This window comes from Oncorhynchus clarkii, unplaced genomic scaffold (genome assembly GCF_045791955.1).
Source record: "Oncorhynchus clarkii lewisi isolate Uvic-CL-2024 unplaced genomic scaffold, UVic_Ocla_1.0 unplaced_contig_359_pilon_pilon, whole genome shotgun sequence".
Classification (NCBI taxonomy): Eukaryota; Metazoa; Chordata; class Actinopteri; order Salmoniformes; family Salmonidae; genus Oncorhynchus; species Oncorhynchus clarkii.
This window is the reverse complement of record NW_027257971.1, coordinates 74,937-89,808: the sequence shown is the minus strand read 5'-3', so window position 1 is coordinate 89,808 and position 14,872 is coordinate 74,937. Positions and strand designations below refer to the sequence as shown.

Sequence of the window (14,872 nt, the reverse complement as noted above, 5' to 3'; positions counted from 1 at the left end):
AGCATTCAGGCCAAAGAGTTGAATATTGGTTTCATCAGACCAGAGAATCTTATTTTTCATGGTCTGAGAATCCTTTAGGTGCCTTTTGGCAAACTTCAAGCCGGCTGTAATGTGCCTTTTACTGAGGAGTGGCTTCTGTCTGGCCACTCTACCAAAAGCGCCCTGATTGGTGGAGTGCTGCAGAGATGGTTGTACTTCTGGAAGGTTCTCCTGTCTCCACAGAGGAACTCTGGAGCTCTGTCAGAGTGACCTTCAGGGTCTTGGTCATCTCCCTGACCAAGGCCCTTCTCCCCCGATTGGTCAGTTAGGCCGAGCGGCCATCTCTAGGAAAAGTCTTGGTTTGTCCCAAACGTCTTCCCTTTAAGAATGACAGGGGCCGACCTGCAATGCTGCGGACATGTTTTGGTACCCTTCCCCAGATCTGTGCCTCAACAAAATCCTGTCTCTGAGCTCTACGGACAATTCCTTGGATCTCATGGCTTGGTTTTTGCTCTGACATGCACTGTCAACTGTGGGACCTTATTTAGACAGGTGTGTGTCTTACCAGTCCACTCCTTTGCATGGCCTGATGCCCCTAATCTGGGTAACAGTCTCTTTAGGTAACAGTCCACTCCTTGTCATTACCAAAGAGGCTGGCCTTTCAGCGATCTCAACTATGAGAGTATACGTGCCTACATACAGATTGTAACATGTAATAATCAACTAACAACTGATAAGTCAATTCCGCAATAGAGTGAATATTGGAAGAACCGAGCCGCAACAGGAACCGGAAGTGCTGACTGCTAAGGGAACAGAGTGGAGTATTTTAAGGGGACATTTTGGTACAAACTTCATTACAAACCTAAAGGAACATTTCTTTGGAAGACTGTTGTGGAGGGAGAAGTAGATAGACACAATGTGTAGCTACAACACAGACTGCCATGGAAGGTTGAGTTAAAAGCTTTAGCGTGTAGCTACAACACAGACTGCTATGGAAGGTTGAGTTAAAAGCTATATAATGTAGCTACAACACAGACTGTTATGTAAGGTTGAGTTAATGCTAGCATGTAGCTACAACACAGACTGCCATGGAAGGTTGAGTTAATGCTAGCATGTAGCTACAACACAGACTGCTATGGAAGGTTGAGTTAATGCTAGCATGTAGCTACAACACAGACTGCTATGGAAGGTTGAGTTAATACTAGCATGTAGCTACAACACAGACTGCTATGGAAGGTTGAGTTAATGCTAGCATGTAGCTACAACACAGACTGCTATGGAAGGTTGAGTTAATGCTAGCATGTAGCTACAACACAGACTGCTATGGAAGGTTGAGTTAAAAGCTAGGATGTAGCTACAACACAGACTGCCATGGAAGGTTGAGTTAAAAGCTATTGAATGTGTAGCTACAACACAGACTGCTGTGGAAGGTTGAGTTAAAAGCTAGGATGTAGCTACAACACAGACTGCTATGGAAGGTTGAGTTAAAAGCTATTGAATGTGTAGCTACAACACAGACTGCTGTGGAAGGTTGAGTGAAAGCTAGGATGTAGCTACAACACAGACTGCCATGGAAGGTTGAGTTAAAAGCTATATAATGTAGCTACAACACAGACTGCCGTGGAAGGTTGAGTTAAAAGCTATTGAATGTGTAGCTACAACACAGACTGCTGTGGAAGGTTGAGTGAAAGCTAGGATGTAGCTACAACACAGACTGCTGTGGAAGGTTGAGTGAAAGCTAGGATGTAGCTACCTGTAGAATGACCAGCTAGTGTCGTCCAGGGAATGGATTGGAATGGAAAGTAAGAGGTTGGATATTGTGATGGCATGTTGTTAAAATTGCTTCATTGTTTTGTTGGTTGGTTCAGCGTTGTAATTAGTTGATATTGGTAGATAACTAGCTAATGAACTAACTGTAGCTAGCTATATGGTAACAGCAGCTAGCTAAACTAGCTAGCTAGCTAGATTACATTCAATTTGGCTCCATTGTGGCTAGTTAACTCTGTCTCACTAACGCTAGCTAGCTAGCTGTTTTAGATGCTAACCAGACAGGCCATCTTTTCTTTTCTAGCTAAACTAGGTAGCTAGCTATATAGTGTGAGTGTGGCCCAGCGTCTTTCCCGGCCCATCCCTGTGACCAGCGTTCTCTGGAATCAGCCATGGGTTTACACATCACTGGGACATTGTTATTGCATTATCATTAACAGACAGGTTTACACATCACTGGGACATTGTAATTACATTATCGTTAACAGGGTGGCAGGTAGCCTCGTGGTTAGAGCAGGTAGCCTCGTGGTTAGAGCAGGTAGCCTAGTGGTTAGAGCAGGTAGCCTAGCGGTTAGAGCAGGTAGCCTAGCGGTTAGAGCAGGTAGCCTAGCGGTTAGAGCAGGTAGCCTCGTGGTTAGAGCAGGTAGCCTAGCGGTTAGAGCAGGTAGCCTAGCGGTTAGAGCAGGTAGCCTCGTGGTTAGAGCAGGTAGCCTAGCGGTTAGAGCATTGGACTGGTAAACCCGAAAGGTTGAATCCCCGAGCTGACAAAGTAAAAAATCTGTCGTTCTGCCCCTGAACAGGGCAGTTAAGCCACTGTTCCTAAGCCAAAATCGTAAATAAGAATTTGTTTTTAAGTCAAATCAAATTCAGCTGATATCTCAAAGTGCTGTACAGAAACCCAGCCTAAAACCCCAAACAGCAAGCAATGCAGGTGTAGAAGCACGGTGGCTAGAAAAAACTACCTAGAAAGACCAAAACCTAGGAAGAAACCTAGAGAGGAACCAGGCTATGTGGGGTGGCCAGTCCTCTTCTGGCTGTGCTGGGTGGAGATTATAACAGAACATGGCCAAGATGTTCAAATGTTCATAAATGACCAGCATGGTCAAATAATAATAATCACAGTCGTTGTCGAGGGTGTAACACGTCAGCACCTCAGGAGTAAATGTCAGTTGGATTTTCATAGCCGGATTAACTGACTTGACATAAATAAAGGTTAAAAAAGTATTTATTTTTAAAACAAACATTACAGAATGTTTGTTGTTCCTGCATCGACTGATCACATCCGATATTATTCGGTGTGAACCTCTTTCCAGTGAAATCAACAGTGTCTTTCTAACCTCCAATGACAGACGTTTGTTTCTCCTGTGGTAAAATGACGAACTCAGGGGGGGGGGGGGGGATTTTCCATCTTCTTTGAAGCCACCTGTTCTTATGATGTCATCCTCACATCAGATAGCAGTGTATTAATTTGCTGCTACACAGATTACAGACACACAATCAGTCTGTTCATTTAGATGGAAAATCTAAAGGTTTTGTACTGAATAATCAGATGTGAGGTAAAATAAAGGTTAAATAAAGGTAAAATAAAAAAATAAAAAACCTGTCTGTTAATGTAATTACAATGTCTCAGTGATGTGTAAACCTGTCTGTTAATTGATCATGTAATTACAATGTCTCAGTGATGATGCAATCTCTATTGCACTCCACACTGCCCTTTCTCACCTGGACAAAATGACCAACTATGTTGAGAATGCTGTTCATTGACTACAGCTCAGCGTTCAACACCATAGTGCCCTCAAAGCTCATCACGAAGTTAATAAGGACCCCGGGACTAAACACCTCCCTCAACAACTGGATCCTGGACTTCCTGACGGGCCGCCTCCGGTACAGTAGGGGGCGGTGTTTCCACCTCTCGGTCCGTTGCGATCCGCCGATAAAAACTAAAAGAAGAACAACAACAACAGCCATCTCAGCCATCTCGGTAGCTTGCTCGTCAACATAGCGGAAACATTCAAGCTCTTAAAGACTCTTTCTGGTATTTTAGGCACTGTGTTTTGATCACATTTCTGTCGTTTAGCTAATTATCTCATTTAATTTCCTATTTAACTTTTTGTTGTTATTATTTAGCTGACGTGGCTGGTTAAGTTAGCATTAGCATAGTTAGCTAACTGTTAGCTATCATCCTTGACCATGAGTTCACCAAGCTACTCTCCTCCTGATGAAGAGGAGGGGGTCTGCTGGACGGAGAAAGAGGGTCTGTGGCTGAATGTTGTCGTGAAAGAGGAAGAGGAAGAAGAGGATGTCACAGTAACAAAAGTAGAGGAAGAGGAGGCTGTTACAGTAAAACAAGAAGTAGAGGGTGAGGCTGTTACAGTGAAAGAAGAGAAAGATGTTTTCAGAGTGAAAGAAGAGGAGGAAGAGGAAGAGGAGGATGTGACTGTGAAAGAAGAGGAGGAAGAGAAAGAGGATGATGCAGTTTTTGGAGTGAAGGAGGAGAAAGAGGAGGGGGAGATGCTTGTGACATTGAAAGATGAGGAGACAGGAGATCTGATTAACACCAGTAAGTACTGTCTTAAAAACAGGGGCATTTACTCCGCAGTTCTTGAACTGATGTGACAAATGCTATGAAAAGTACCCAGATTTTTAATTGATAAGAAATAGTAATTTCATATCCACAAAATTTGTCACATGCGCCGAATACAACAATACCATGTGTAACCGATGTGAAACGGCTAGCTTAGTTAGCGGTGCGCGCTAAATAGCGTTTCAATCGGTGACGTCACTTGCTCTGAGACCTTGAAGTAGTGGTTCCCCTTGCTCTGCAAGGGCCGAGGCTTTTGTGGAGCGATGGGTAACGATGCTTCGTGGATGACTGTTGTTGATGTATGCAGAGAGTCCCTGGTTCGCGCCCGGGTATGGGCGTGGGGACGGTAAAAAGTCATACTGTTACACATGAAATGCTTACTTACAAGCACTTAATTAACCAACATTGAATTTGACCTTTATTTAACTTGCAAGTCAGTTAAGAACACATTCTTATTTACAATTACGGCCTAGGAACGGTGGACTAACTGCCTTGTTCAGGGGCAGAACGACAGACTTTTCCTTGTCAGCTCAGGGATTCGATCCACCAACCGTTCGTTTACTAAGCCTAGTGGTTAGAGCGTCGGACATATACCACCCCAATACATTACAGTTCAAGAAGAGTTAAGAAAATATTTAGCAAATAAGCTTAAGTAAAAAGTAACACAATAAAATAACAACAAGGAGGCTTTATACAGGGGGTACCGCTATCGAGTCAGTGTGGAGGCTATATACAGGGGGTACCGCTATCGAGTCAGTGTGGAGGCTATATACAGGGAGTACCGAGTCAATGTGGAGGCTATATACAGGGGGTACCGAGTCAATGTGGAGGCTATATACAGGGGGTACCGCTATCGAGTCAGTGTGGAGGCTATATACAGGGGGTACCGCTATCGAGTCAGTGTGGAGGCTATATACAGGGGGTACCGCTATCGAGTCAGTGTGGAGGCTATATACAGGGGGTACCGCTATCGAGTCAGTGTGGAGGCTATATACAGGGGGTACCGCTATCGAGTCAGTGTGGAGGCTATATACAGGGGGTACCGCTATCGAGTCAGTGTGGAGGCTATATACAGGGAGTACCGAGTCAATGTGGAGGCTATATACAGGGGGTACCGAGTCAATGTGGAGGCTATATACAGGGAGTACCGAGTCAATGTGGAGGCTATATACAGGTGGTACCGAGTCAATGTGGAGGCTATATACAGGGGGTACCGAGTCAATGTGGAGGCTATATACAGGGGGTACCGGTACAGAGTCAATGTGGAGGCTATATACAGGGGGTACCGGTACAGAGTCAATGTGGAGGCTATATACAGGGGGTACCGGTACAGAGTCAATGTGGAGGCTATATACAGGGGGTACCGGTACAGAGTCAATGTTGAGGCTATATACAGGGGGTACCGAGTCAATGTGGAGGCTATATACAGGGTATTACGGTACAGAGTCAATGTGGAGGCTATATACAGGGGGTACCGGTATCGAGTCAGTGTGGAGGCTATATACAGGGGGTAACGGTACAGAGTCAATGTGGAGGCTATATACAGGGGCTACCGAGTCAATGTGGAGGCTATATACAGGGGGTACCGGTACAGAGTCAATGTGGAGGCTATATACAGGGGGTACCGAGTCAATGTGGAGGCTATATACAGGGGGTACCGGTACAGAGTCAATGTGGAGGCTATATACAGGGGGTACCGGTACAGAGTCAGTGTGGAGGCTATATACAGGGGGTACCGCTATCGAGTCAGTGTGGAGGCTATATACAGGGGGTACCGCTATCGAGTCAGTGTGGAGGCTATATACAGGGGGTACCGCTATCGAGTCAGTGTGGAGGCTATATACAGGGAGTACCGAGTCAATGTGGAGGCTATATACAGGGGGTACCGAGTCAATGTGGAGGCTATATACAGGGGGTACCGGTACAGAGTCAATGTGGAGGCTATATACAGGGGGTACCGGTACAGAGTCAATGTTGAGGCTATATACAGGGGGTACCGAGTCAATGTGGAGGCTATATACAGGGTATTACGGTACAGAGTCAATGTGGAGGCTATATACAGGGGGTACCGGTATCGAGTCAGTGTGGAGGCTATATACAGGGGGTAACGGTACAGAGTCAATGTGGAGGCTATATACAGGGGCTACCGAGTCAATGTGGAGGCTATATACAGGGGGTACCGGTACAGAGTCAATATGGAGGCTATATACAGGGGGTACCGAGTCAATGTGGAGGCTATATACAGGGGGTACCGGTACAGAGTCAATGTGGAGGCTATATACAGGGGGTACCGGTACAGAGTCAATGTTGAGGCTATATACAGGGGGTACCGAGTCAATGTGGAGGCTATATACAGGGTATTACGGTACAGAGTCAATGTGGAGGCTATATACAGGGGGTACCGGTATCGAGTCAGTGTGGAGGCTATATACAGGGGGTACCGGTACAGAGTCAATGTGGAGGCTATATACAGGGGCTACCGAGTCAATGTGGAGGCTGTATACAGGGGCTACCGAGTCAATGTGGAGGTTATATACAGGGTATTACGGTACAGAGTCAATGTGGAGGCTATATACAGGGGGTACCGGTATCGAGTCAGTGTGGAGGCTATATACAGGGGGTACCGGTACCGAGTCAAGGTGGAGGCTATATACAGGGGGTACCGAGTCAATGTGGAGGCTATATACAGGGTGTTACGGTACAGATTCAATGTGGAGGCTATATACAGGGGGTACCGAGTCAAGGTGGAGGCTATATACAGGGGGTACCGAGTCAATGTGGAGGCTATATACAGGGGGTACCAAGTCAATGTGGAGGCTATATACAAGGGGTACAGGTTAGTTGAGGTAATTTGTACATGTAGGTAGGGGTGAAGTGACTATGCATAGATAGATAATAAACAACAATTAGCAGCAGTGTACAAAACAAATGGAGGATGGGGGGGGTCAATGTATCAATGTAAATAGTCCGGTGGCCATTTGATTCATTGTTCAGGAGTCTTATGGGTTGGGGGTAGAAGCTGTTGAGGAGCCTTTTGGACTTGGCGCTCCAGCACAGCTCGCCGTGCGGTAGCAGAGAGAAATCAGTCTATGACTTGGGTGACTGGAGTTTCTTTCAAAAATGTTTGGCCTTCCTCTGACACCTCCTGGTATATTGTTCCATTTTACATTAAGAATGATCCCACATCTAGAAAAGGCACTGAAAACATTTGAAAAAAGGTTGTTTTATCTTGACGGTAAAACCTCAACACCAAAGTTTTTTTTTCAGCTTTGAAATAGTTCCCACTAAAGAGGACAATCACAACTCTATCAATAACCTTATAATAGAACAGCTGATTGGCTGATTGCCCGGGGCGCAGGGTAGCCTAGTGGTTAGAGCGTTGGGCTAGAAACCGAAAGGTTGCAAGTTCAAATCCCATAGCTGACAAGGTACAAAATCTGTCCCTGAACAAGGCAGAACGACAGATTTGTTCCAAGGCCGTCATTGTATAATAAGAATTTGTTCTTAACTGACTTGCCTCGTGAAATAAAGGTTAAATAAATAAAACCTCTTATGTGGATGACAACCATAGGTGTTAATTTGACTCCAAAGAGGGAAGTGGCCATAATGGCCATAATGGGCTTCTTAAAGGTTACGCAGTTTTCACATTTATGAGTTAGCACAATAGAATCGCTTCTAACAGAGAGTCACCTTGAATTGATTCAGAACACCAACATCAATACTGTCATTAACCTAACTTCAATAAAGAGTCATATTGAATTGATTCAGAACACTAACTTCAATAAAGAGTCATTTTGAAATGATTCAGAACACTAACATCAATACTGTCATTAACATGACTCTTCAATAAAGAGTCACCATGAATTGCTTCAGAACACTAACATCAATACTGTCATTAACATGACTCTTCAATAAAGAGTCACCATGAATTGATTCAGAACACCAAGTCAGTTCTCTCATTAACCTGGCTCTTCAATAAAGAGTCATTTTGAATTGATTCAGAACACCAAGTCAGTTCTCTCATTAACCTGGCTCTTCAATAAAGAGTCATTTTTTAATTGATTCAGAACACCAAGTCAGTTCCCTCATTAACCTGGCTCTTCAATAAAGAGCCACCATGAATTGATTCAGAACACCAAGTCAGTTCTCTCATTAACCTGGCTCTTCAATAAAGAGTCATTTTGAATTGATTCAGAACACCAAGTCAGTTCTCTCATTAACCTGGCTCTTCAATAATTATGACTTAGTTTAAAATATCATCAGCTGATCCAGGAAGTAATTTTCTGAATGACATTTAAGTGTTGTTGTGATACAGCACGACATGCAACAACAGCCAAAGTGCTGGAAAAAACTGTGTTCACAAAGAATGTAATTCGCTACGCTGGTGAAGACAGTTGGTTGCGTGCTCCACGTTGGCCCTAATATCCCTACATTGATGTTCATCATCTGTTATTGTGTGATTGATTTACAGGAGGGTCTGCTTGATTTACAGCAGGGTCTGATTGATTTACAGCAGAGTCTGGTTGATTTACAGTAGGGTCTGGTTGATTTACAGTAGGGTCTGGTTGATTTACAGTGGGGTCTGGTTGATTTACAGTAGGGTCTAGTCTGGTTGATTTACAGTAGGGTCTGGTTGATTTACAGCAGGGTCTGCTTGATTTACAGCAGGGTCTGATTGATTTACAGCAGAGTCTGGTTGATTTACAGTAGGGTCTGGTTGATTTACAGTAGGGTCTGGTTGATTTACAGTAGGGTCTGGTTGATTTACAGCAGGGTCTAGTCTGGTTGATTTACAGTGGGGTCTGGTTGATTTACAGTAGGGTCTAGTCTGGTTGATTTACAGTAGGGTCTGGTTGATTTACAGCAGGGTCTGGTTGATTTACAGCAGGGTCTGGTTGATTTACAGCAGGGTCTATTCTGGTTGATTTACAGCAGTGTCTAGTCTGGTTGATTTACAGCAGAGTCTAGTCTGGTTGATTTACAGCAGGGTCTAGTCTGGTTGATTTACAGCAGGGTCTAGTCTGGTTGTACAGCAGGGTCTAGTCTGGTTGATTTACAGCAGGGTCTAGTCAGGTTGATTTACAGCAGAGTCTAGTCTGGTTGATTTACAGCAGAGTCTGGTTGATTTACATCAGGGTCTAGTCTGGTTGATTTACAGCAGCGTCTAGTCTGGTTGATTTACAGCAGGGTCTAGTCTGGTTGATTTACAGCAGGGTCTAGTCTGGTTGATTTACAGTAGGGTCTGGTTGATTCACAGCAGGGTCGGGTTGATTTACAGCGGGGTCTAGTCTGGTTGATTTACAGCGGGGTCTAGTCTGGTTGATTTACAGCGGGGTCTAGTCTGATTGATTTACAGCGGTGTCTAGTCTGGTTGATTTACAGCAGTGTCTGGTTGATTTACAGCAGGGTCTAGTCTGGTTGATTTACAGCAGGGTCTAGTCTGGTTGATTTACAGCAGGGTCTAGTCTGGTTGATTTACAGCAGGGTCTAGTCTGGTTGATTTACAGTAGGGTCTAGTCTGGTTGATTTACAGCAGGGTCTAGTCTGGTTGATTTACAGCAGTGTCTGGTTGATTTACAGCATGGTCTAGTCTGGTTGATTTACAGTAGGGTCTGGTCTGGTTGATTTACAGTAGGGTCTAGTCTGGTTGATTTGCTAAACGACTAATCTGTACCTCCGCACATTGACTCTGTACTGGTACCCCCTGTATAAAGCCTCCACATTGACTCTGTACTGGTACCCCCTGTATATAGCCTCCACATTGACTCTGTACTGGTACCCCCTGTATATAGCCTCCACATTGACTCTGTACCGGTACCCCCTGTATATAGCCTCCACATTGACTCTGTACTGGTACGCCCTGTATATAGCCTCCACATTGACTCTGTACCGGTACCCCCTGTATATAGCCTCCACATTGACTCTGTACCGATACCCTCTGTATATAGCCTCCACGTTGACTCTGTACCGATACCCCCTGTATATAGCCTCCACATTGACTCTGCACCGGTACCCCCTGTATATAGCCTCCTCGTTGACTCTGTACCGGTACCCCTTGTATATAGCCTCCACATTGACTCTGTACTGGTACCCCCTGTATGTAGCCTCCACATTGACTCTGTACCTGTACCCCCTGTATATAGCCTCCACATTGACTCTGTACCGGTACCCCCCTGTATATAGCCTCCACATTGACTCTGTACCGGTACCCCCTGTATATAGTCTCCACAATGACTCTGTACCGGTACCCCCTGTATATAGCCTCCACATTGACTCTGTACTGGTACCCCCTGTATATAGCCTCCACATTGACTCTGTACCTGTACCCCCTGTATATAGTCTCCACAATGACTCTGTACCGGTACCCCCTTTATATAGCCTCCACATTGACTCTGTACCGGTACCCCCTGTATATAGTCTCCACAATGACTCTGTACCAGTACCCCCTGTATATAGCCTCCACATTGACTCTGTACCGGTACCCCCTGTATATAGTCTCCACATTGACTCTGTACCGGTACCCCCTGTATATAGCCTCCACATTGACTCTGTACCGGTACCCCCTGTATATAGCCTCCACATTGACTCTGTACCGGTACCCCCTGTATATAGCCTCCACATTGACTCTGTACCGGTACCCCCTGTATATAGCCTCCACATTGACTCTGTACCGGTACCCCCTGTATATAGTCTCCACATTGACTCTGTACCGGTACCCCCTGTATATAGCCTCCACATTGACTCTGTACCGGTACCCCCTGTATATAGCCTCCACATTGACTCTGTACCGGTACCCCCTGTATATAGCCTCCACATTGACTCTGTACCGGTACCCCCTGTATATAGCCTCCACATTGACTCTGTACCGGTACCCCCTGTATATAGCCTCCACATTGACTCTGTACCGGTACCCCCTGTATATAGCCTCCACATTGACTCTGTACCCCCTGTATATAGCCTCCACATTGACTCTGTACCGGTACCCCCTGTATATAGTCTCCACAGTGACTCTGTACCGGTACCCCCTTTATATAGCCTCCACATTGACTCTGTACCGGTACCCCCTGTATATAGTCTCCACAATGACTCTGTACCAGTACCCCCTGTATATAGCCTCCACATTGACTCTGTACCGGTACCCCCTGTATATAGTCTCCACATTGACTCTGTACCGGTACCCCCTGTATATAGCCTCCACATTGACTCTGTACCGGTACCCCCTGTATATAGCCTCCACATTGACTCTGTACCGGTACCCCCTGTATATAGCCTCCACATTGACTCTGTACCGGTACCCCCTGTATATAGCCTCCACATTGACTCTGTACCGGTACCCCCTGTATATAGTCTCCACATTGACTCTGTACCGGTACCCCCTGTATATAGCCTCCACATTGACTCTGTACCGGTACCCCCTGTATATAGCCTCCACATTGACTCTGTACCGGTACCCCCTGTATATAGCCTCCACATTGACTCTGTACCGGTACCCCCTGTATATAGCCTCCACATTGACTCTGTACCGGTACCCCCTGTATATAGCCTCCACATTGACTCTGTACCGGTACCCCCTGTATATAGCCTCCACATTGACTCTGTACCCCCTGTATATAGCCTCCACATTGACTCTGTACCGGTACCCCCTGTATATAGCCTCCACATTGACTCTGTACCGGTACCCCCTGTATATAGCCTCCACATTGACTCTGTACCGGTACCCCCTGTATATAGCCTCCACATTGACTCTGTACCGGTACCCCCTGTATATAGCCTCCACATTGTTAGGTAATCTTATTGTGTATATTTTATTTTATATTTTAGTTAATATTTCTTAACTCTGCATTGTTGGTTAAGGGCTGGTCAGTCAGCATTTCACTGTGAGGTCTACACCTGTTAGTTAAGGGCTGGTCAGTCAGCATTTCACTGTGAGGTCTACACCTGTTAGTTAAGGGCTGGTCAGTCAGCATTTCACTGTGAGGTCTACTACACCTGTTGTATTCAGCATTTCACTGTGAGGTCTACTACACCTGTTGTATTCAGCATTTCACTGTGAGGTCTACTACACCTGTTGTATTCAGCATTTCACTGTGAGGTCTACTACACCTGTTGTATTCAGCATTTCACTGTGAGGTCTACTACACCTGTTGTATTCAGCATTTCACTGTGAGGTCTACTACACCTGTTGTATTCAGCATTTCACTGTAAGGTCTACTACACCTGTTGTATTCAGCATTTCACTGTGAGGTCTACTACACCTGTTGTATTCAGCATTTCACTGTGAGGTCTACTACACCTGTTGTATTCAGCATTTCACTGTGAGGTCTACTACACCTGTTGTATTCAGCATTTCACTGTGAGGTCTACTACACCTGTTGTATTCAGCATTTCACTGTGAGGTCTACTACACCTGTTGTATTCAGCATTTCACTGTGAGGTCTACTACACCTGTTGTATTCAGCATTTCACTGTGAGGTCTACTACACCTTTTGTATTCATCATGTGACAAATAACATTTGATTTGATTTACAGCAGTGTCTAGTCTGGTTGATTTACAGCAGTGTCTAGTCTGGTTGATTTACAGCGGGGTCTAGTCTGGTTGATTTACAGCAGTGTCTAGTCTGGTTGATTTACAGCAGTGTCTAGTCTGGTTGATTTACAGCAGGTCTAGTCTGGTTGATTTACAGCAGGTCTAGTCTGGTTGATTTACAGCAGGTCTAGTCTGGTTGATTTACAGCAGGGTCTAGTCTGGTTGATTTACAGCAGGTCTAGTCTGGTTGATTTACAGCAGGTCTAGTCTGGTTGATTTACAGCAGGTCTAGTCTGGTTGATTTACAGCAGGTCTAGTCTTGTTGATTTACAGCAGGTCTAGTCTGGTTGATTTACAGCAGTCTGGTTGATTTACAGCAGGTCTAGTCTGGTTGATTTACAGCAGGGTCTAGTCTGGTTGATTTACAGCAGGTCTAGTCTGGTTGATTTACAGCAGGTCTAGTCTGGTTGATTTACAGCAGGTCTAGTCTGATTTGATTTACAGCAGGGTCTGGTTGATTTACAGTAGGGTCTGGTTGATTTACAGCAGGGTCTAGTCTGGTTGATTTACAGCAGAGTCTGGTTGATTTACAGCAGGGTCTAGTCTGGTTGATTTACAGTAGGGTCTAGTCTGGTTGATTTACAGTAGGGTCTGGTTGATTTACAGCAGGTCTAGTCTGGTTGATTTACATCAGAGTCTGGTTGATTTACAGCAGGGTCTAGTCTGGTTGATTTACAGTAGGGTCTGGTTGATTTACAGTAGGGTCTGGTTGATTTACAGCAGGGTCTAGTTGATTTACAGCAGGGTCTAGTCTGGTTGATTTACAGCAGGTCTAGTCTGGTTGATTTACAGCAGGGTCTGGTTGATTTACAGCAGGGTCTGGTTGATTTACAGTAGGGTCTGGTTGATTTACAGCAGGTCTAGTTAGATTTAACTGAGAAAGCATCAAGGTAATGTGTTTTCAAATGTTTCTGTGTCAGTTTGGACACACAGAGATACTTAGCTCATAATGTGTAGAGAACTGTTCCTTGATGGATAGGCTATTGTACAAAACACAGAGATATTTTCCTTTATTCAGGACATTTAGAATGACAACACATTACAGAGTAGCCTAGTGGGATTATTCACAAAATTATCTGGTGATCAGGTTATGAAATGTCATGACAAAGACATTTTAGTTTCCATGTTTCACCTGAAATATTAAATGATTTATAGTCCTCGGTCTGTTGTACGGGTCCTACAGTAGGTCGGTGTTGTAAGTTATGGGTTCTACAGTAGGTCTGTGTTGTAAGTTATGGGTTCTACAGTAGGTCTGTGTTGTATGTTATGGGTCCTACAGTAGGTCTATGTTGTAAGTTATGGGTCCTACAGTAGGTCTATGTTGTATGTTATGGGTCCTACAGTAGGTCTGTGTTATTGTTTGGTGAAGTTATGGGTCCTACAGTAGGTCTATGTTGTAAATTATGGGTCCTACAGTAGGTCTATGTTGTAAGTTATGGGTCCTACAGTAGGTCTATGTTGTATGTTATGGGTCCTACAGTAGGTCTGTGTTATTGTTTGGTGAAGTTATGGGTCCTACAGTAGGTCTATGTTGTTAGGTGAATTTATGGGTCCTACAGTAGGTCTATGTTGTCATCTGAGACCATTCAACAGTCTAGATTTACCAGGTTATTACTGCTAAACAATAAACCGTTTTTGTTGTTTTGATTATTTCTTACATTCTCTAAGAGACTATTTGGTTGTGATAATTGCAAAATATGTATTTTGGATGCAGCAGTTGTTAGCTTAAATGCTAATGCTAGGCTGGAAGCATATCTGTTAGCTAGAATGCTAAAGCTTATTGACATAGGCTGGTAGCAAAGCTGTTAGCTTGAATGCTAATGCTAGGCTGTTAGCAAAGCCGTTAGCTAGAATGCTAACGCTTATTGACATAGGCTGGTAGCATAGCTGTTAGCTAGAATGCTAACGCTTATTGACATAGACTTGTAGCAAAGCTGTTAGCTAGAATGCTAATG

The 14,872-nt window shown here is 44.6% G+C and overlaps 1 protein-coding gene across 1 annotated transcript in view; it reads left to right on the top strand.

The window, feature by feature from the left end:
* Nucleotides 1–3,936: 3,936 nt before the first annotated feature.
* LOC139394332 (zinc finger protein 271-like) overlaps nucleotides 3,937–14,872 on the top strand; it is a 61,291-nt gene continuing 50,355 nt past the window's right edge. The window contains exon 1 of the mRNA XM_071142377.1: nucleotides 3,937–4,306. Within this exon, the coding sequence (XP_070998478.1) occupies nucleotides 3,937–4,306 (370 nt within the window). The remainder of the gene's footprint in view (nucleotides 4,307–14,872) is intronic.